Here is a 21386-nt window from a genome sequence, read left to right as displayed (position 1 = left end):
ACTGGATAGTATGTGACTAACAGAGTATTCATATGAATGTTAATACTGGATAGTATGTGACTAACAGAGTGTTCATATGAATGTTATTACTGGATAGTATGTGACTAACAGAGTGTTCATATGAATATTATTACTGGATAGTATGTGACTAAATGATCTAACATAGTGTTATATGAATATTATTATGTAACAGGCATTGCCTAAGTAGAGCGAAGCTGATGTGATTATTGTCAAATATAAAACCTTTATAATTAAGTTTCTCAAGTCATACAAATAATGTTAAATAAATTTGTTTTTCCAAATTGATTTTAATTTAGATCTAAATTGTATGATTAATTTTGTGTAAAAAAAAAAGTGTGAGAATTATTTTCATTGATGTCAAAAATATGTGATGTCATTGATTAGACGCGTCATAGAAATAGTTGGGTGAGATTTGGTAAGTTGGTATGTACATTGCCAGTTTTGGCCAGTGTATCCGGTTCTGGTCTAAATTTTTTTTAATCAACCGTCTGTGGGTGACAGTTTTAGTTACGCTCCTGTATTACCGGAAAAGAGCTTTGCTCAAGCACCGCTCTTCGCGCTATATTACTGGATGTTCTAACATAGTGATCACACAACTATTATTACTGGATAGTATAGGACTAAATGTTGTAACGTTGTGCTTGAACAAATATTTGATATTCAAATTCAAATAATTTTCCAAGGCTGTTCATGATAAAGCTATATTTTTAATGTTATATTTCAGATTTGTTGGTAGGAGCGTATGCGTCGGATAAAGCTATATTTTTAAGAACGAGACCCGTTGTACGAGTTGTTGCTAGTTTAAAGATTGAACCAGAGATGATTAATCTAGAAAAGCGATCGTGTAGTTTAGTCGATGATACAAGAGTTGCCTGGTAAGTAATTATTGATATAGTCAACACATCAAAGTGTATTTGTTGGTAATTATCCATCAGCATTGATTTATTGTTTTACAGTCATTACCAATTTTTGGTAGTCGTCAAATGAAACATTTATTTTTATTTTTTATTTTTACTCTACATTGTAAACTAATCAACCGTTGATCATCTGCTGGGAAGAGTTATATCAGACAATCGCACATATTAAATGGTTATTTCCCCTAATCCAATCAGAATCATTCCTATATCTGTTAATAATAAGCAGCCATATTTACCATATTGGAGCCACGGTGGCTAAGTGGGTAAGACATTGGCTCGCTAACCTGGAGGTCGCATGTTTGATCCCTGCATTGGCCGAGAAAGTTCATCAGGATTTTCCGACGTGGTTTCCCCTTGTCAGTGGGGTAGGATGGAGGGCCTGACAAGGACAGCTGTCTAGTCATTCAGAAGGGATGAAAAACCAAGGTCTTGTGTATCAAACGCCTGTCATTGAGTCAACTGGCATGGTTTCTATTCCTCGGTTGTACGTGACAAGGAGTAAGGTCGCCTGTCCCACTGCTAAAGACCTGTACGTGCAAGCGAATTATTGAAATAAAATTGAACCATATGTTGAATATTTTGTGTCTATATTGAGTATATAGTGTCTATTTTGAGTATATTGTGTCTTTATTGAGTATATAGTGTCTATTGAGTATATAGTGTCTATTGAGTATATAGTGTCTATTTTGAGTACATTGTGTCTATATTGAGTATTTTGTGTCTAGATTGAGTATTTTGTGTCTAGATTGAGTATTTAGTGTCTATTTTGAGTATATTGTGGTGTCTATATTAAGTATATTGTGTCTATTTTGAGTATATTGTGTCTATATTGAGTATACTGTATGTGTCTATGTCGAGTATATTGTGTCCATATTGAGTATATTGTGTGTATATTGAGTATACTGTATGTGTCTATATTGAGTATATTGTGTGTATATTTAGTATATTGTGTCTATATTGAGTATATTTTATCTATTACAGTTTAAACATCTATACATGTCTAGAATATAATGGTATTGGAGTTCCAAATGAATTATGTAAGTATATGGCTGGGTGAGCTGGGTGGGGTGGGGTGCTGTACATCAGAAGGTCTGTTATCTATACCCTGTGGTATCCTTGCACTTTTAAAAAACAAATGTGTACAGGTGCAGACTTATATTTATCACCTATTTATCATACCATCTGCAGGACTAGGTACACTCCTGACCTATGGGTGGTAATGGTTATTTCTGTAGCTAGTAAAGTTTATTTTGTGTTATGATTGTTAGAAAAAATGGAGATGTTACCTGTGCATAAAACTAATATAATGTAAAGTTATAGCTGCGTGAACTTACAGAATAACAGAGAATTGGTATCAGGTGTTCTAGACATCATACCCTGCCATGTGCACTTTTATTTATATAACTAAAAATGATTGTCTGTTTGTTTAGATTTTGATATTGAGTGGACTTTAGATACCCTACAGCAGAACAAAACCTTGGAAGAACAGAGAGCTTATTACTTGTTGTCAGGGCTCATTACTAGACAAAATAAAACAATTAAACTTACCAAACAAGATACATGGTGTGATCCTACATTTGCTTATGTCAAGGTCAGTACCTTTCAAGGTCAATACAAATACACATGTCTTCCTTCTAGATACAAAGAACTTTAGAAAATCTTGGAACATGATTGAAGATTTTTACAAAAGTTTCTGACATTCTGTACTATATTTCTCACCGAGAAGCTAATCTATAATTCCCAGTTTTCAGCCCTGCGCATTCCTTGTATTGTTTTTAACTGAATCTTAAAATGGATTCTCTCTAAAATTGACAAATTGTTGGGCCTGTTCAAATAATTCTAGACGCTTACAGTTCTTCCATTAATTAAAATATGAATTTATAAATTGATGACAATAGGCCTACAGCAATTTATGTTATATTCTCAGGTCGATTCCATTTAAAAATACTGGAGGGAGAATGGGGTAGGAATCACACTTTTAGTTTTACTAAACTACCTCAGCCACCGCATCATTTGGGAATCTTTCCTCCCTGGTAAATTTAAATGGAACTGCTCTGAATGTTTCCCAAATAAATGTTTATTACAGAATGAACCTAGAGACAAGTTGACACCAATCGCTGTTGATTTTAAATTTAAACTTAACGAGCAACCGAAGAAAGATACACGGGATCTGGTTCCAATCCTAGATCAGTATATACCACAGCAAGTCAGACATCAGGTATGTGATCCAACAGACTTTCATTATTTTATTTTTTGTATGATATTTAGTCTTGAAGGAAATTCAAATATTTAACCAGGATCTTAGAAGCTGATGTATTCCTGCTTAACCAGAACCTTAGAAACTGGGGTAATCAGACTAAACCAGGTCCTAAAAAACTGGGGGATGCAGACATAACCAGGATCCTAGCGACTAGGGGATGCAGACTTAACCAGGACCCTAGCAACTAGGGGATGCAGACTTAACCAGGACCCTAGCAACTGGGGTAATCAGACTTAACCATGACACTAGAAACTGGGGTTATCAGACTTAACCAGGTCCTAAAAAACTGGGGGATGCAGACTTAACCAGGATCCTAGCAACTGGGGCAATCAAACTTAACCATGACACTAGAAACTGGGGGTAATAACATGTGTAGCGTGCCACCTGTCGGTATGTAATTCGACACATTATACATAAAGGTGCTGGTCGTGGTCATGTTTAAGTATTAAGTTGTAGGAAGTAAGGAGAGTTATCTGCTCCAAGACGTTATCCTCCGTTACAATGTAATGTTTGAAATGCCTGTGGTCATTGTTGAATATATTTATTGGTTTAATAATGTTGAAATAAAAGACCTTGTTCTTCTCTAGGTGGTAAAAGATTATTATATTTTACGCCCAGATATTAAAAGATTGTTATATTTTTATATTTTAGGCCCAGATATTAAAACACTGTGGTAAAGATAATGTGTGTATACCAGATCTAGTTGTCAACTCATTCAGGTAATATTTCTCACATGAATTATCTCCCTTTAGTCTCCCAAACTGAAATAATTTTATTAAATGGCAGAATCTCTATAACATATACATACGACTGAACATATAGATAAATTCATTATCAAAATTTTACAAATAAATAAATAAACAAAATGACGGCGTAAATGAATTAAGTAAAGTTGAGATTCTTTAACTCAGTTTATCTAAACTTGATACAATGAAAACTAAACTTGAACTAAACTGACTAGAGATGAGAAGTTCACTATACAATATCACATATTAATTAATATAATCCTTGAGTGGCATACAGCGATTGAACACAATAAAAAAAACTCAACACAATTCATTTGTGCTTGATAAAGATAAGAAAACACATGTCGAAAATAGTGATTGTTTTCCATATAAATTGTGTTGTGTTTTTTTTTTATATAGAAGCAGTCAGATTTAGTGAGTGTAGTTAAAAGGGCAGGATTAAGAATTAAAATATTAACCTGGCTAGAAAAACTTTTCAATTAAATGAAATAATTTATTTTTCTGCTGTATTTGACAGAGTTTCCGCTGCCCATATTATTGGTAGTGATTCCGAATTAGAAATATTGGTTATGGTAGAAAATCGTGGCGAGAACGCCTTCAACTCTCAATTATGGGTGACTCTACCTCATGGTGTGTCTTATAGAAATATTCACGGAATACAAGCCGTAAGTTATTCTTTATACTCCTATAAAGTTGTTTGTAGAAATGTGATATACAAAATCAATAATGAAAAAAATCTTTTAATAGCTTGTTTAAGGTTGAGAACTAAAACCTAGTGTCTTTAATTGAAATGGAATGGAGAGAGAGAGAGACAGAGAGACAGAGAGAAATGGTGTTTAACATCCATGTGACACAAACTAGGTCATTTCGGGACTCATATGGCTCAATTTTATTTCAATAAATTGCTTGCGCGTAGGGTTCTTTAGCAGTGGGAGGAAACCCATGTGGTGGACAGAACGACTTGTTGAAGCAGGGAGTCGAAATTATGTCACTTTACTCAATGACAGATCGTATAATCTTATAACCACACACATTAAACCATTCATCCACCCAACCCACCAACAAGAATAGTTACGAGTCTAAGACAGTGTTTATATTTATAGAAATCCCTGCTAAACACTAAGAAAAAACAGATATTAATTTGAGATGAGAGGTGATTTATTTGTCATTTCAAATACTATTGTTAAGGTTTTTTTTAAAAAATATCTCTTCTTGTCTACTATCTGTGCCTGCATCATCATCTGATCCAGTAGCTACACGAATCTACCGGCCTGTCCAATTTCTTGTCTACTGTATGTGCCTTTATTATCATCTGATCCACCAGCTACACAGATCTACCAGAATCTGCTGCTCTCTCCACTGGTATTACCGTTTGATCCACCAGCTATACAGATCTACCAGCCTGTTCAACCTCTGCTACTCTCTCCACTGGTATTACCGTTTGATCCACCAGCTACACAAATCTGCTGGCCTGTCTAGCTTCTGCTACTCTTTTAAGAAAGTGTTGACATTCCACCCCTTCTTTAATTTTTTATATTAAAAAAAACTACAATGTTTTTATTATAATTGTAGGTTGTACCAGTTAGTTGTGGATCTGAAACGATTGAAGATGAAATTTTAGTTATTTGTGATCTTGGTAATCCGTTACCGAGTCGAGCCAAGGTAAAAAGATATTTTATAGATTTATTTGTGAAGTTCTCACTGACGATACAGTATTAGTATTGTCAATCACACTAATCAAACACAGGATGGCTAGCTTACTTAGCCAGCACCTTAATCACTGAGCCATGTAAAAAATAGTATTTTCCATTTACCGTTTATGTAGAACATAGTTTTCTATTGATGTGATATCAAGTGTTTCTTGAGAACTTAGTTTTCTTTTGAAGTTATATCAAATGCTTTTGTTTTGCAGACAAATTTTACCCTTCGAGTTTCACCAAAAGAAGTGAACGGATCAATGGATCAACTTGTCTTTGCTTTAAATGTGAACAGGTTGGCAGAAAATATCTTTTTTATTTTATTTTTTTTTTGCGGTGGTATGGAATGAGGGTTAAATGTTTCATCAAAACAATACCTCAGTTATTTTCTATGGTTACACGTGCCATGCATGATAGGAGAATATCGTCTGGATAGTTTTCTAAGGGAAGCAAGGACATACTCATGGTCTTTTTGGTGGTTTATCGGCATCCATGGATCGCAGACAATAGGAACGTCTTCATCCATGTATTACAGACAATAGGAATGACATCATCCATGTATTACAGACAATAGGAATGACATCATCCATGTATTACAGACAATAGGAACGTCTTCGTCCATGTATTACAGACAATAGGAACGTCTTCATCCATGTATTACAGACAATAGGAATGACATCATCCATGTATTACAGACAATAGGAATGACTTCATCCATGTATTACAGACAATAGGAATGACATCATCCATGTATTACAGACAATAGGAATGACATCATCCATGTATTACAGACAATAGGAATGACATCATCCATGTATTACAGACAATAGGAATGACATCATCCATGTATTACAGACAATAGGAATGACATCATCCATGTATCACAGACAATAGGAACATCATCATCCACCGATCTGTTAATAAACTCATTGAGGTCTTGTGCATAACACTGCAGACATCTGATCCCGAACTGTATGTTTTAGATCTTAAATAGAAAACTGAAATGAAATTGGGTTTAACGTTCTACTTTTCTGCTCCTACTGGGCATACACCATACAGTGTGCTATGAGGGAAATTTTGCTCGAACAGCAGCGCTACTGCCTATTCTTATATTGAATTCCAACCTCCAAGGGTTTTTTTGCGTGCACGCCAATGTGTGCATGGGACCTCGTTTTTTTGTCCCAACCAAACCACCACAACATATATCACTAATTAATTTCTACCATTAATTTCCATGATTTTTATTTTCTAGTTCTAATATAGAGAATTTTACAGATACTGTCAATAATTTTGCCAGTGTTTCTATTCCTGTGACTGCGTCTGCAGATCTTCAACTTTACGGGTAAGTTTGTTTTGCAGGGCTTAATTTACTCTGGTTTCCTTCCACAATTAAATTTATCAGATCAATAGAAATGCTTGTTCCAAAAAAAGAATGCATTAAGGTGACTAAGACAATTCCCCAAAGTTTCTTTTACCGTGACATGACAACAGACAAGTATGCCCCCAGTGAGTGTCTTAGTAGACAAATATAACAGTAGGCGATATGAAATTGAATAGGCCATTTATTATTAATAAATGACAGGAAAATATAATATACGTAATAATAATGTAACAAAAATAGACTAGAACACAAAAATACCACATTGGGAATGATTATTAAGAATTTCAATACTGATTAGCTAAATACATTTTTATGCTTTCAAAAATCTTAAATTTTTAAAACAAATCTAGTCAGCCGATAGGGTACAGGTTGTATTACCATCTATAGTATAGTAGATAATGTATTACATCTATTTATTTATGTGATTTGATTATTTTTCAGAAAATCTACACCTGAACTGATTATATTTAACGCTACCGAAGCCAAAAAATATGCCAGAGAAAACAGACGACCAACAATTGAACATTTATTTGAGGTAAGGTTTTTTGTTAGCCATTTAGTACATAATATAATTAAATTGGTGAACAATTTAATTGGTGAACAGTGTAATTGGTGAACACTGTAATTGTTGAACACTGTAATTAGTGAACACTGTAGTTGGTGAACACTGTAGTTGGTGGACATTGTAATTGAAGAGTGTAATTGGTGAACATTGTAATTGATAAGGCTGTAATTGGTGAACACTGTAATTGAACAGTGTAATTAGTGAACATTGTAATTGATAAACGCTGTAATTGGTGAACACTGTAATTGAACAGTATAATTGGTGAACATTGTAATTAGTGAACAGTGTAATTGGTGAACAGTATAATTAGTGAACACTGTAAATGGTGAACACTTTACTTGGTGAACATTGTAATTGGTTAACATTGTAATTGGTTAACATTGTAATTGGTGAACATTTTAATTGGTAAACAGTGTAATTGGTGAACATTGTAATTGGTGAACACTGTAATTAGTGAACACTGTAATTGGTAAAAATTGTAATTAGTGAACAGTGTAATTAGTGAACATTGTAATTGATGAACACTGTAAATATTAGGCCATATAAAAACAATATTCTGATTCTCAGATACTTCCAAATCACTAGAAAAATAAAAACAGTGTTTTAATTACTGCATGTAAATCTTTCATCTGGGTTTGAGGAAATAAAATTTGAATAAATTCAGAAATGTACAGTAGACTCATCACTGAGAAGTCATTTAGCCCAGTCGTGATACTTCAACAAAATAAAAACACAAAAACAAGAACCCCCGTCCCACTTTAGGTTTTTTAGGAAGAATTGTCTTAGAATGAGATTTTTGTATGGCCTTATACTGGAGTCTGTATCATTAAAGATAGATAAAACCTGGTAAAAAGGGCATCGGCTTATTGGTTATTTGTTATAAACCTAGTGACGTGGCACACCGTAATGAAAATTCCCTTTTGGTCACTGTGGTCTTGTTTTTACTGTGGTCATTGATATTCTAGCCTAGGCCTATTCTGATGACCCACTGATTGAGCCTCATGATCAGAAATATGACAGGAACTACAGGATAATAAATATGTCAGTCCTGGTTTTTGTAAAGATTACAAAATGAGAACATAATTATGTACATTTACAAAATTAGGTCATAAGTTGCAATTTGTTTATATATTTCAGTTACGTAATCTAGGACCTAGTGCTACAAAGACAACAGAATTAAATATTTACTGGCCGAGTCATAATGATGATGGTACGCTGTTGTTACGATTAGCTCGAAAACCAGTAATACAGAAAGGAGAGGGAAATTGTTTTACTTTCTTCTTATCGCCTTCTAATTATTCTGTAAGTTTTACTGTTTTAAGATTTAAACAAAGAAAATTGGGAGATATGTTAGCATCTATAGCAAAAGGTCTTACCTGTTCAGATAGGTAGTACAGTTGGGTCTTACCTGTTCAGATAGGTAGTACAGTTGGGTCTTACCTGTTCAGATAGGTAGTACAGTTGGGTCTTACCTGTTCAGATAGGTAGTACAGTTGGGTCTTACCTGTTCAGATAGATAGTACAGTTGGGATTTCAAACATGAGTAGAGAGATCCGCTGCTGTGTGTACATGTTAGCATAGAAATAATGATGACATGTTAGTCTACGCTTTAAACCCCATATCATTACACATGTATAACGTAACCCCCATTAGAGATATAAACCCCATTCGATTATATAACATGGTCAAATAGAGATATAAACCTCATTCGGTTATATAATATGGTCAAACAGAGATATAAACCTCATTCGATTATATAACATGGTCTAGTAGAGATATAAACCTCATTCAGTTATATAACATGATCAAATAGAGATATAAACCTCATTCGATTATATAACATGGTCTAGTAGAGATATAAACCTCATTCAGTTATATAACATGATCAAATAGAGATATAAACCTCATTCGATTATATAACATGGTCAAACAGAGATATAAACCTCATTCTGTTATATAATATGGTCAAACAGAGATATAAACCTCATTCGATTATATAACATGGTCTAGTAGAGATATAAACCTCATTCAGTTATATAACATGATCAAATAGAGATATAAACCTCATTCAATTATATAACATGGTCTAGTAGAGATATAAACCTCATTCTGTTATATAACATGATCAAATAGAGATATTATTGATTTGTGGGTAAAATAATGAAAAATATCAATTCTACATTTCAGTCATTCCAATACGATGATAATTTAAACAAAAATCGTGATGTTGATGTTATTTTACAAGAATCAAGAAGCAGAAGTAAACGAGAAGACGCCGCCAGAGAAGTTGTAAGTTATAGTTTATATCAGCATGACGATGATACAGCTACGTTCATAGTTTATATCACCATGGCGATGATACAGCTACGTTCATAGTTTATATCACCATGACGATCCTACAGCTATTTTCATAGTTTATATCACCATGGTGATCATACAGCTACGTTCATAGTTTATATCACCATGATGATCATACAGCTATTTTCATAGTTTATATCACCATGGTGATCATACAGCTACGTTCATAGTTTATATCACCATGACGATCATACAGCTATGTTCATAGTTTATATCACCATGGTGATCCTACAGGAAATCTCATATTGTTTGCAATCCTGAAGTTTCTCAAAATTGCTAGATCTCTTAATTTTGATTTAAAAATGAATTTATTGATTTTGTTGGATTTTATATGTTGCTATGGTTTGTGGGATAACAATCTGTTTGCGTTACGTCTATGGATATAGATATGTTCTCAACTTCACCGTAACCCCATGGCAACATCCTCATCATCAATAATTTTGAATGGAAACCATCTAACCATGCCCTAATTTTTCACAATTTCAGAAATGTACGAATCGTTGGTGTTTGATTATACGATGTATTGTTGGACAGATGGAATCTAACGATAATTTTCTAATCAAAATAACTGGACAGCTTTATACAGATTCATTAATCAGTGTAAGTTTACTTTCACAATTATAGAAAATTAATATGTTGCTCTGTAGACATAAATACTCATCTGGGAAATAAACAGTAAAATTGAATTATATACCAGGGTCATAATGGTTAAGTGGTCTATATAATACATGCACTTTAGATCAGAATGTCTCTCATTGAGTCAAGTCACATGGTCGTCGGCTTAACCTCATGGGTTTTCTGGGGGGTATCTCGTCTCCCCTATGTGCAATTACTGAAATTATATCATATATTAGTACTATAATATAGTTTGTGTCCAGTGAAGTTGAACTCTCTCTCTCTCTCTCTCTCTCTCTCTCTCTCTCTCAATTAATTGTTGTTTTGTTTTTGTAGTCTGGTTCAGCAGAGACCTTAATGTTGACATCAAGAGCCACAGCACAAGTCACATCCGTGCCATATGATCTCAAAAATTTAGATATAAGTTTATTTAGTGAAGCGACCAGAGAGGTAGGATTTAATTCCTTCTTTATATTTTGTAGTTTTCTGATGTTAATTATAGTTCCTAATTAAAGTTTTTCTTTTAATGACATAATTCCTCAGATGTCCAATAATTATTGGGGTAAAAAGATTTCTTAAGATGATTGAATGAGTGAAAACCGTCTAATGATAATAAGCCTTTTGTAAAAATGATAGAGCTGACATGGACCCTAATAAAAACAAAATTATAAAGTCCATCGACTACCAGTATGCATTTTATATGTAAATACAGATATAGGCTGTTATTTTATATGTAAATACAGACATAGGCTGTTATTTTATATGTAAATACAGATATAGGCTGTTATTTTATATGTAAATACAGATATAGCCTGTTATTTTATATGTAAATACAGCGATAGGTTGTTATTTTATATGTAAATACACTGTACATGTACAGCGATAGGCTATATTGGCTATTATTTTATTTTGATGATAATATTAATATAATCTTGTTATAAAATGATAATTACATAAAATTAAAAAATTCAATTTAGATGGTGAAATGGCTGACCAAGATTGACTGGTCACTTTGTAATTTGTGAAACCTGATCTCTCCATCTAGTCTTCCGATGTCTCGCTCACTTCTCCTTATTTTGTGTGTAGGGTCGGAGTACAGAAGTAAGTCGCTCTTCCTAAATGGAAATGTTGATTTTAAACAATTTTTGCATTATTTACAGGTTAGTACAGCAGTAAATCCTGATAATTTAGTACCGAGACAGAGACCAATAGAAATCTGGATTATTGCTGTATCGATATCAGCAGGTTTATTAGTCTTATTGTTAATTATTATATTACTGTGGTGGGTAAGTAACTTTACTTTCACTTTATGGATATTATTAGGCCTATATCAGTTGGAACTTCTACTTCCACTTGTCTCTCTCTCTCTCTCTCTCTCTCTCTCTCTCAAACATCATTTTTATGCAGTTGCTTTTGATCTTTTAAAAAGAGATGCCTGATTTTAACACTATAAAATCTCTAATAGTGAAAACAGTCTAAAAATTGTTCAAGTTCCCTTCAGTATTTACAAATATATAATGAATTGAAAATTTCATAGATTTATGCTGCTCCAATATAACAAGATAGCTGCCATTTTAAGTTACCGTGAACCAAACTGATGGGCCTGTTTTAAATTTGATTGAATCCAAGCCGGTAGATTCTTTAGCATTGGTATTTTGATTTTGTTTTCTTAATTAAATGTTAAATAATAATCGCTGAGTACATATATAAGATTACATTGTGAGAAATTTTGATATTTTCCGAAATATGCAAATTATGCATTGTTTCTTTAAAACTGTATTTTTTTATCATTTCAGTGTGGATTCTTCAAACGACGAAAGCCAGAAGATGAAGGATACATGATGGCTAACGGTAAACATGATATTGATGATAAACAGTGGGAATAAATTCAGTGCTTTAAAACATAACCACCAAATTCCTAATCATGTGACATTTGAAACCGTCCAATTAAAAACTGTGGTTACCTGTTCGAATAACGAAGACATCTGATGAATATGTCGTTGTAAATTATTTAAATATTGAGTTGCATGTTAGCTTTAAATTTTCTCAGTTACAGAAACAAAAAGATCAAGATTTTTTGTACAGTTTTTTTTTGTTCATATGTCTCTGTTATGTTTATGATTTATTTATGTTAAGTTATGGTTTTTAAATTGAAATCCACAGACTATAACATCTGGATATTCTAGTCAAAGGTAGTCGTGATTTAAGCCTAAGAAAACAGACATATTTTAATTCAGGTTTTATTTATTGAAATCAGGTATAAAGTAACCATTAAGTTTTTGCCGCTTGGAAAGAAATATCCAATAAAAGGTTTCCAACTGAAGAGATTTGTTAAAATAGGCAGACTTGTTTATATTACATGACCCCTGTAAGAACTTGATTTGTGATGTATGATTTCATGATTTAACAGTAATATCACATCATTTTAAACAGAGTAGAAACTACAATTGTACCTTTACAATAAATATTAATTACAATTGTAGGCTACCTTTAAAATAAATATTCATTTAAAGAATCTCAGGAGAGAAGTAAGAATCTCTAACATTCCACAGAATCTGTGGCTTATGTTTATAAATCCATAACATTCATTGTGTTCCTTCAAAATATGAGTTATTTCCCTTTCTTTTCCTCGAAAGAACACACTTGTCATTCAATCTGTCATCTCAAATGTTGTATTCTGTGTTTTGTCCCAAGTTTTGTAGAGAAGGGAATCCAGGAATTAACGCAAGAACACTGGAATGTTTTCTTTGACTAGTTTAAAATTATTAGATGTTTCTTTCGTGGATTTGGATATGTGGAATATCTTATTTTGTAGGCCAATTTTGTTAGCGTTCATGAAATTTTGGTATTTGAAACTTCGCTCATTTTGTTTCTAGAAAGGAAAGAAAAAGCAAAAACGCCTGCCCCTGAAAAGCCTGCCCCTGAAAAGCCTGCCCCTGAAAAATTTTAGTAAGTTTTGGAAAATCCTGATCGATTTTTGGTTTTGGGTATTTTTGTTCTTGTCACATAAATTTATAAAAATTTGATTAACAAAAGTTGTGGATTTTTATTTTATAGATTCTATTTAACAAACTTATGTTGGTATTTTGGGAGAAAAATAACTGAATTTTGAATTTATCAATTTGTTCAATTAATTCTAGTCTCAATATTGTACTTTTATGATTTTAAGCAAATTTTGGTATTATATTATTTTTTAAAAACTTTTTAAACATTAATTTTTCTGTTATTTAATATTTATGGTTTTTGGTTTATTTGAATTATTTAAGGAAACCTTTTTTTAAATTCTAGAGGTTCTCTTTAAAGAATTTGTAAGTTTATTTGAATGGGCGATATTTTTTGATATACTGCCGCAGATCGGCGACTGTTGACATCACAATTGTCCGTCTGTAATCTGTCAAAAATAATATATAAACTTATTTATGAAAATGAATATACTGAAATATTTTGATACAAATTATTCTTCTAAACATACATTTTCTTGTTTGTATTCCATATATATATATATATATAGGTCTAGTTGCACAAAAGGTACGTAAATTTGTAAAATTGAACTTTTGTGTGAGTAATTTTACAAATCCTTTGTGTAGCATTGCTGTGGTTATTATTTGCCTGTTGATATCATAATATGCATAATATTATATTTGTTTTGAATTTAAACATTTTAGTCATAATATTATAGTTTTATACATTAAATTTTCTGTATATTATTTCTCTTCCATATTACAATCCTAAAGACGGGACTACTTTAAAATGAAATCCATGACATGCTTATTTATTTATTTACGCATCTTAACAGGAGCAGTAATATCTCAAGGTCATGGTCAACAGAACTATTAAACAAACTTCAGTGTGGCACAATTGGAATTTATTATGGATGTGTTTCGTTGTCGCAATGTGAAGTCCAAACAAAAAAGGGAAGTAACTTGACAGTTTCTCTTGAAGAGGATATTCCACAAGATTTAGGTATGATTTGCCTGAATGACATCAAGTGCGAAATCAGGAGTAGAAAATTACACAACATTTTACTAAAACAAATTCTTAGTTTGTTGTGAAACAAATTGTATTTTATTAAAAACTATATGAGGTCTTTCAGTGAAGGAACGGAGGGTGTATACCTGGGTGCTTGTGTTTTATTGCAGCCTTGACAGACGCGATATAAACTAATAGATCACTTTTATAAGCAGGACCCAGACCACGAAACATAGATTTTGTGTAAACAAAAAGCTTTTTTATACTTGAGCTAAAATTTAGATGAGCTAATAGATTATTTCGTGATCATGGGTCTTTTATTCATGTGAAGAATGTAGGCCTGCAACGTGCTTTCTGTTCATAATGAGATAGGCCTACAAGGTGCATGGTGTTCCGATAGGCCTACAGGCCTACAAGGTGCTTGGTGTACAGATAGGAATACATGGTGCTTGGTGTTCAGTTAGGCCTACAAGGTGCTAATTAAGAAAGAAGAAATTTAGTGTTCAAATTGTATATGCTGCTCATCTGTGCCATTTGAATATAACCAGAAATGAGTGATTTGTGTAGAGCACAAACATGTCCCAATATTATAAATAGTAATAATATATTCTAATTGCTTATTTTATATACGAAGTAATCACTTTTCTATGCAAACTGTTGAATGAGATGTAGATATATTATATGATTCAGATATTAGAGTTTTTTTTAAATAGTAAGATTTGGTTGGTGTAGAAGTAACAATTAAGTTTGAGATTTTATTTTAACCCTTTGAACTTGTAACTCCTGGGGCCTTGATTCACAAAAAACGTAAGCTAAAATATTTTAAAGTTGCATTCATTTCTCACTCCTAGTATAGATTTGAGCTGTTGACTAATGTAAAACCTGGATTATTTAGTTTTTTGTGAATCAAGTCTAGTGTGAGTCAACAATATTGCCTTAGTTTAAAGGTAGAGAAAAAACTGAATTAATCAGAAAAATTGAGATAATTGGCTCAAAGGGTTAACATTAAGAAGATTTGATATTATATATTATTTTATGTTATAGTTATTTATTTAAATTCCGTAGCATATTATTTTTAGCTGTAAGATCTGTTCATAATTTAAAATTATATGAAGACGTGATCCAGAAAAAGATTCTTTCGAAGTTTGTTTATTTTATAGATGTACCAACTCAATAGTTCAAGGTCCAGTACCTAGATAATAAGAAACTTATGAAAGGATCTTACAGCTGAGTCTTAATCCAAAATTTCTGTCTTGATATTTGAAAAATATTAAGTGATTACCATGGAGATTGCCACGACTACCATAAATATTGTCAAAACTATCATGGCGATTACCATGGGGATTACCATGACATATGAACCCATTGTAAAGTCTCCATTAGAGAAAATTGCAATATAAAATGGGAATACAGAAGTTTTATGATTATTAAATTATAAATACAGTGGAATTCATTTAATTAATAATCTGTTAATAAATATTTCTTTCTGTTTATCAAAATATAATTTATTCGAGCTGATGTATGTAATGGACGTGGTATCCCTCTCAATACGATTCCAGTTGATCCCACAATAACGGTGTCATCGAGGTTAACCCCTATTTCCATTCATCCTTCTAAAAATAAATAAATGAAATGGCGCTTAACATCCTTCATCTCTGCTTCTCCCGGGTTAATGGAGACAGGGGCCAAACACTATCTGGGTTAATGAAGACAGGGGCCAAACACCATCTGGGTTAATGAAGATGGGGGCCAAACACCATCTGGGTTAATGAGGATGGCATAGGCCAAACAGTGTGAAATTTTGCCGGGCCAGCAATGCCTTGCCCTACTCTCATTTAGAATACCAACCACAGGGTTTATGACCTATCCAAACAACTAGATTATGTTCCTACTAAGTAGTAAGGTTCCTTTATTGTTTTTTATTAAAACATACAAAGCATCCATGTTATTCAGAATTAAATTAAGTGAGTTTCACTCTATAGAATATAGTGTATATATATGTATGATATTACTATAGTTAGTTCTTATTAATGCTTGTAAAATAATATCTTATGTGTATTAAAATTTCATACAACTTTTTATATTAAAATTTAAGAAGTTATCTCAATTTATCTCTATTTTTTTAAGGACTTAATGATGTTGTTTTACTGTGTCCAGAAATAGATAAAAATTGATCAAATTCTTAATTTTTTAAAAAAAGTTGGAAATATATAACTATGGAACATCAATGTTTAAGTGTGTATGGTTTTTTTTACGCTTTTTTTTAGGTTTACAAATGTCCATGAGTCCATGACATTGATCAAAATGTTATTGTTTTATGTTTTTGCCTTCATTAAAATCCAAACATCTTCATATTTATCATAATATTTTTATATGTAAAAGTTTGAAGTTCTTTTAATGGACTCTCGACTGAATGGTCAACTCAACCCTCTATTTCATTAATTATTTCAGTGTTTTAAATTCCTTAATTGTTTAGGATTCAAATCTGTTTTTAGTTTATGAATATTTAGGTTAAGATTATTTAAAATTCATGGATTAATTTGATGTATATTTATTTAATCTGAATTGAAAGAAATTTTTACTTAAATTTTTTTTTCGTAGCCTAAAGAATGAGTTGATCATTAAGGCCTGTTGTTATTAGAAGAAATTTTTTTTCCATTTTCATTCAATATTTCAATGTAAAATATTGTAACTTAAAGATTAGATTTTTATGTAATTTTATATGAATACTAATAATATGATGCATATACATATATATCATAATAATAATACATAGGTTTATTTCTAACAATAAGCAATAAGCTTGGCATTCAGGTATTATTTAAGAATTCTATTCTGGAAGTTTTTAGAACCACAGAAATATCAAACCACATTAACTAAACTATTTATAAGATTAAAAATTATAAGAATAAAAAAATGTCAAGACATTTATGAGAATTCTGACATGAGAGTGACCAAGGTTCAGGGCTCTAATTAGTCATAAATAGATAAGAAATTTTCATCCTGTTTGAAGCACTAAGTGCAATCTTATCTGAGCTGTGAGTGTGTATAGAAGTTATTTTGTTTTGTTGTCTGTATATCAAGTGTTAAAATTTCTGTAAAGTTCTGAATATTTAGTCTAGTTAAATAAATGATTTTTTTTTATGAAGTTTTAGTATTAAAACCGGGATCTAGATACTAAAGAAATAATGTTACCTATGAAATTACTAGTAAAATTAATTCTTTTTGCAATACCAAATGTCTATATTACAATAAAACATGTCTTCCTTATATGCTTCTAATGTTAAAATACTGTTGTTTTTTTATTTTGTCTTCCCAATTTCTTAATTTACAGAAGATTACAAATAAAAATATATCTTCATCATTTTATCTTGATACGACTTTTTAAACAATCCCAAAAAATTAAAATTACTACTCAATTGTACATAATGAGTCGAAATTAATCATTAAATAAATCATTTAACATTTTCAATTAAAAAAATCTAACAATAGCCTGCCTAGCCTGGAAATAAACCACCATTCACAGACAATGTCAGAAACACGCTAGGCACAATTCCTTTAGTGTCGGCCAATTGATCAGACATTGACTGTCTTCTTTTCTGTTTTTTTTTTATTTGGTTTCTTTTTTGGGAATATTTTTAGTCGTATCTTGGGCAGATTTAAAATGGACAGGCACAACTTTATTTCCAGGCCAATGGACCTTAATAAACAGTGATGGACAGAGACTTGTATTTTATACTATGGAGATTAATTGTGTAGATCTCATACTATTTCTATTGTTGTGATGTGTAGATAATGTAAAATATCACTAATAAAATATTTCTTTTATAAGTACACATCATATTGTTATATATTTGATCATGTCAAACCTCAAATGTGAATTTCGAGGGTTAGTACAACATATACGATATCAGTGGGGGTTAGTACAACACAGATGATATCAATGAGGGTTAGTACAACACAGATGATATCATTGGGGGTTAGTACAACACAGATGATATCAATGGGGGTTAGTATAACACAGATGATATCAATGGGGATTAGTACAAAACAGGTAATATCAATGGGGAGGGGGGGGGGTAGTACAATACGGGCGATATTATCAACTAGAATTTCGGAATTTGCAGTGTTATTTTACAAGAGACCAGGGTTTTTCGTCTCATCCGAACGACTAAGACGCTGTTAGTTGCCAGACCCGCTCTTCTACATCATTGACAAGGGACAACTACTCCGAAAACTCCCAACACCGGGAGCTAACTCGAGACATTCTGGTTAGCGAGCCAGCGCCTTATACACTAGAAGAATTCGCTCACCCGTAGGGGTCTGCAGCAGTAGATGGACCTGGAGAAAACCAACATGGTTTTGTAGGACCCCGCGTCCTCTTGTCACATGCAAGTGTAGGGTGGAAACCATATCACCCGACTCAATAAAAGACCTTATAATCCAAAACGCAGGCGTTAGACCATTTTAAGATTTAGTCTAAAAGATAATATATTCAATATTAATGCAGGGGCGGATCCAGGAATTTTTGCAGGAGGGGGTTTGCTAGGTTTCTGAGACAATGTATCCCCCCCCTCCTTCCGCATGGTCTCTATGGTCTTTTTGGCGTGTATACATACACATTGAGCTTTTTAAACAGAGAAATTCAACACCTCGTTTGATGCCAATTTTTATTATGAATTAATACAATGACTTTGTCATTCCATTTTATGGATGCAAAGCATAATTGTGATATCACATAATGTCTATATCATTATCTCGTGCTTTGAGTGCCCATGCTGTCCCACATCTGGCGATAAAGGATAAAGCACACGGCCGAGAAACTTTTCTCATAAAAAGTACTGATTTACAAACAAATTTATGTAGCTGAGCAGGGGGGGGGGGGGGTCGACCCCCCAAACCCCCCTCTGGATCCGCCCCTGAAATGCTTCTATTTACTATCCACAGTTCAGACAAAATACGTATATATCTTTACTATCTTCTTACAACATGTACATATAGTTACAGCCACCCTGATTTCTACACTAAATTAATCGACCTTTCATAGATAAAACACTACTTATGAAAAATATTAATAACCTCGTGTAATGTTGATATTAAAAATCTTTTCATGATAGAAGTAATTTGATTAGGTCTTTATTCTAGCCCCAAAACTAATTTTATACTCTCTTTAAGAAATTCTCATTTTATTAATTCTGTTTTTAGTTCATTAAGATAAATTTTTATAAAGACATTCCGTACTTTGTGATATACCATGGCTTTTCCATCATCATTAATTTACGTTAAAACCAACAGTTCGAGTTATTAAAGGCAGGCACCAAACGAATGTTTTACGCTATTTTACTTGGCACCAGACCGTGGAATGGGTGCCAGTTAGTAACACTGTAAAAACGGTGTAATCTATTTACCACACTCTTGTTGCACAATCGGATTTAAATACAGATCTATATTTCGTTTCGTTTTTTTTTTATACTTTAGATGGCCTACACAACATAAAGATCTGACAAGTGGATTACCCACAGTTCCGTGCAAAACACGCCTAAAGCTCGCCGTAACAGACCGTTTCATGGGCTAATAGCTCACATCATTCAGAACATGTCAATGATAACAACTCTTCCAGATCCTAGTGTAGTAAAGACAAGTAAAACTAAATTTTGAACTATAAAAACAAAACGAAATATGATCTGTGTTTTAATCAGACTGAGTGTAGCACGTATAACTGTATAATATTAAAGGAATCGTTCAACTGTGGATACAAGTATGGCAACTGGCACAATACTCCTTGGGGACTACTCTTTTGAAAAAGCTCATTAACCATGTTGACAATTCAAGATGGGTGTTGTTTTCAAAATGTTCTAAGTCCGGGCAACGAATATCACATTGACATGAAATTACGACAAATTCAAGTGGCTGTTGTGGTTTTTTTTTATTAAACGACTCTTAATTAGTGGACACCTATTTAAATTTTAGTGCTTGTATCCAGATTTGAATCTTTGTTACAGTTATCAGCCTCAGAGCCAATTCTAGAGCCCTTAATTTTGTTTAACTACTGATTGTTTAAAGAATTTGGCGTTCTTACTACTGATTCATGGATGAATTAAGTTTTCCAACTACCGATTGGTTGACGAGATTAGTGTTCTAACCACTGATTGGTTGACGAGTTTAATGTGTTCTAACTACTGATTGGTTGACGAGTTTAATGTGTTCTCACTACCGATTGGTTGACTAACTTGTGTTTATTTTGGTGTTTATTTTTGTAACCATTATATTTTTACAGTGTTGCATGTATAGCAATTGCAGCAGCTTGAGATTTGTATAAGTTTTGTTTCCCACGCTGCTCACCTTACACGTGTAAAAGTTGTTGATAATATCTAATACCTATTTCTCCCGGTCTCTCTAATCATCATCATACCTGGTCTATCTGGCACAACTACAATATATATATATATATACACACACTTAGGTTCTTTAAAGATGGTCGGAGAGAGAGAGAGGAGAGAGAGAGATGGCGTTTAACGTCCACTCGACACAAACCAGGTCATTTTGGGACTAAGTTATGGTACAATTTTAATTCAATAATTCGCTTGCGCGTAGGGGTCTTTAGCAGTGGGAGGAAACCGGAGGACCCGGAAAAAGCCCACGTGGTTGGACAGGCGACCCTACTCCTTGTCACGTACAACCCGGGAATCGAAACCACGCCAGTTGACTCAATGACAGAATACATGATACAACACGCACGTGCTAACCATTCGGCCATCCAACCCCCATGGCCGGAAAGAACTTTCGGGATAGTTCATGTCCGGTTTTTTTATTTGTTAGGGGTTGGTGTCGCCTCTGTGACTGAAAACGAAGGTGTT

General features: G+C 32.9%; 1 protein-coding gene across 6 annotated transcripts in view; it reads left to right on the top strand.

Moving 5' to 3' along the window:
- The window catches only part of LOC126831533 (integrin alpha-V), a 93443-nt gene extending 75078 nt beyond the window's left edge, over positions 1 to 18365 (top strand). For 4 of the 6 annotated variants that reach the window (XM_056103180.1, XM_056103181.1, XM_056103183.1 and 1 more), the window contains 17 exons: positions 746 to 896; positions 1920 to 1975; positions 2369 to 2529; positions 3025 to 3156; positions 3850 to 3917; positions 4462 to 4609; positions 5517 to 5606; positions 5857 to 5936; positions 6894 to 6983; positions 7464 to 7557; positions 8725 to 8889; positions 9775 to 9876; positions 10432 to 10545; positions 10897 to 11010; positions 11721 to 11846; positions 12357 to 12411; positions 14357 to 18365. In XM_056103180.1, coding sequence (XP_055959155.1) covers positions 746 to 896; positions 1920 to 1975; positions 2369 to 2529; positions 3025 to 3156; positions 3850 to 3917; positions 4462 to 4609; positions 5517 to 5606; positions 5857 to 5936; positions 6894 to 6983; positions 7464 to 7557; positions 8725 to 8889; positions 9775 to 9876; positions 10432 to 10545; positions 10897 to 11010; positions 11721 to 11846; positions 12357 to 12411; positions 14357 to 14397 — 1787 coding nt within the window. In that variant the 3' untranslated portion in view covers positions 14398 to 18365. Of the gene's footprint in view, positions 1 to 745; positions 897 to 1919; positions 1976 to 2368; positions 2530 to 3024; positions 3157 to 3849; positions 3918 to 4461; positions 4610 to 5516; positions 5607 to 5856; positions 5937 to 6893; positions 6984 to 7463; positions 7558 to 8724; positions 8890 to 9774; positions 9877 to 10431; positions 10546 to 10896; positions 11011 to 11720; positions 11847 to 12356 lie in introns of all 6 variants that reach the window. The other 2 variants (XR_008789230.1, XM_056103182.1) reach the window with 2 other exon arrangements.
- Positions 18366 to 21386: the final 3021 nt, after the last annotated feature.

This window comes from Patella vulgata, chromosome 9 (genome assembly GCF_932274485.2).
Source record: "Patella vulgata chromosome 9, xgPatVulg1.2, whole genome shotgun sequence".
NCBI lineage: Eukaryota > Metazoa > Mollusca > Gastropoda > Patellidae > Patella > Patella vulgata.
Note: the sequence above shows the minus strand (reverse complement) of the source record. Positions and strands in the feature narration are given on the sequence as shown.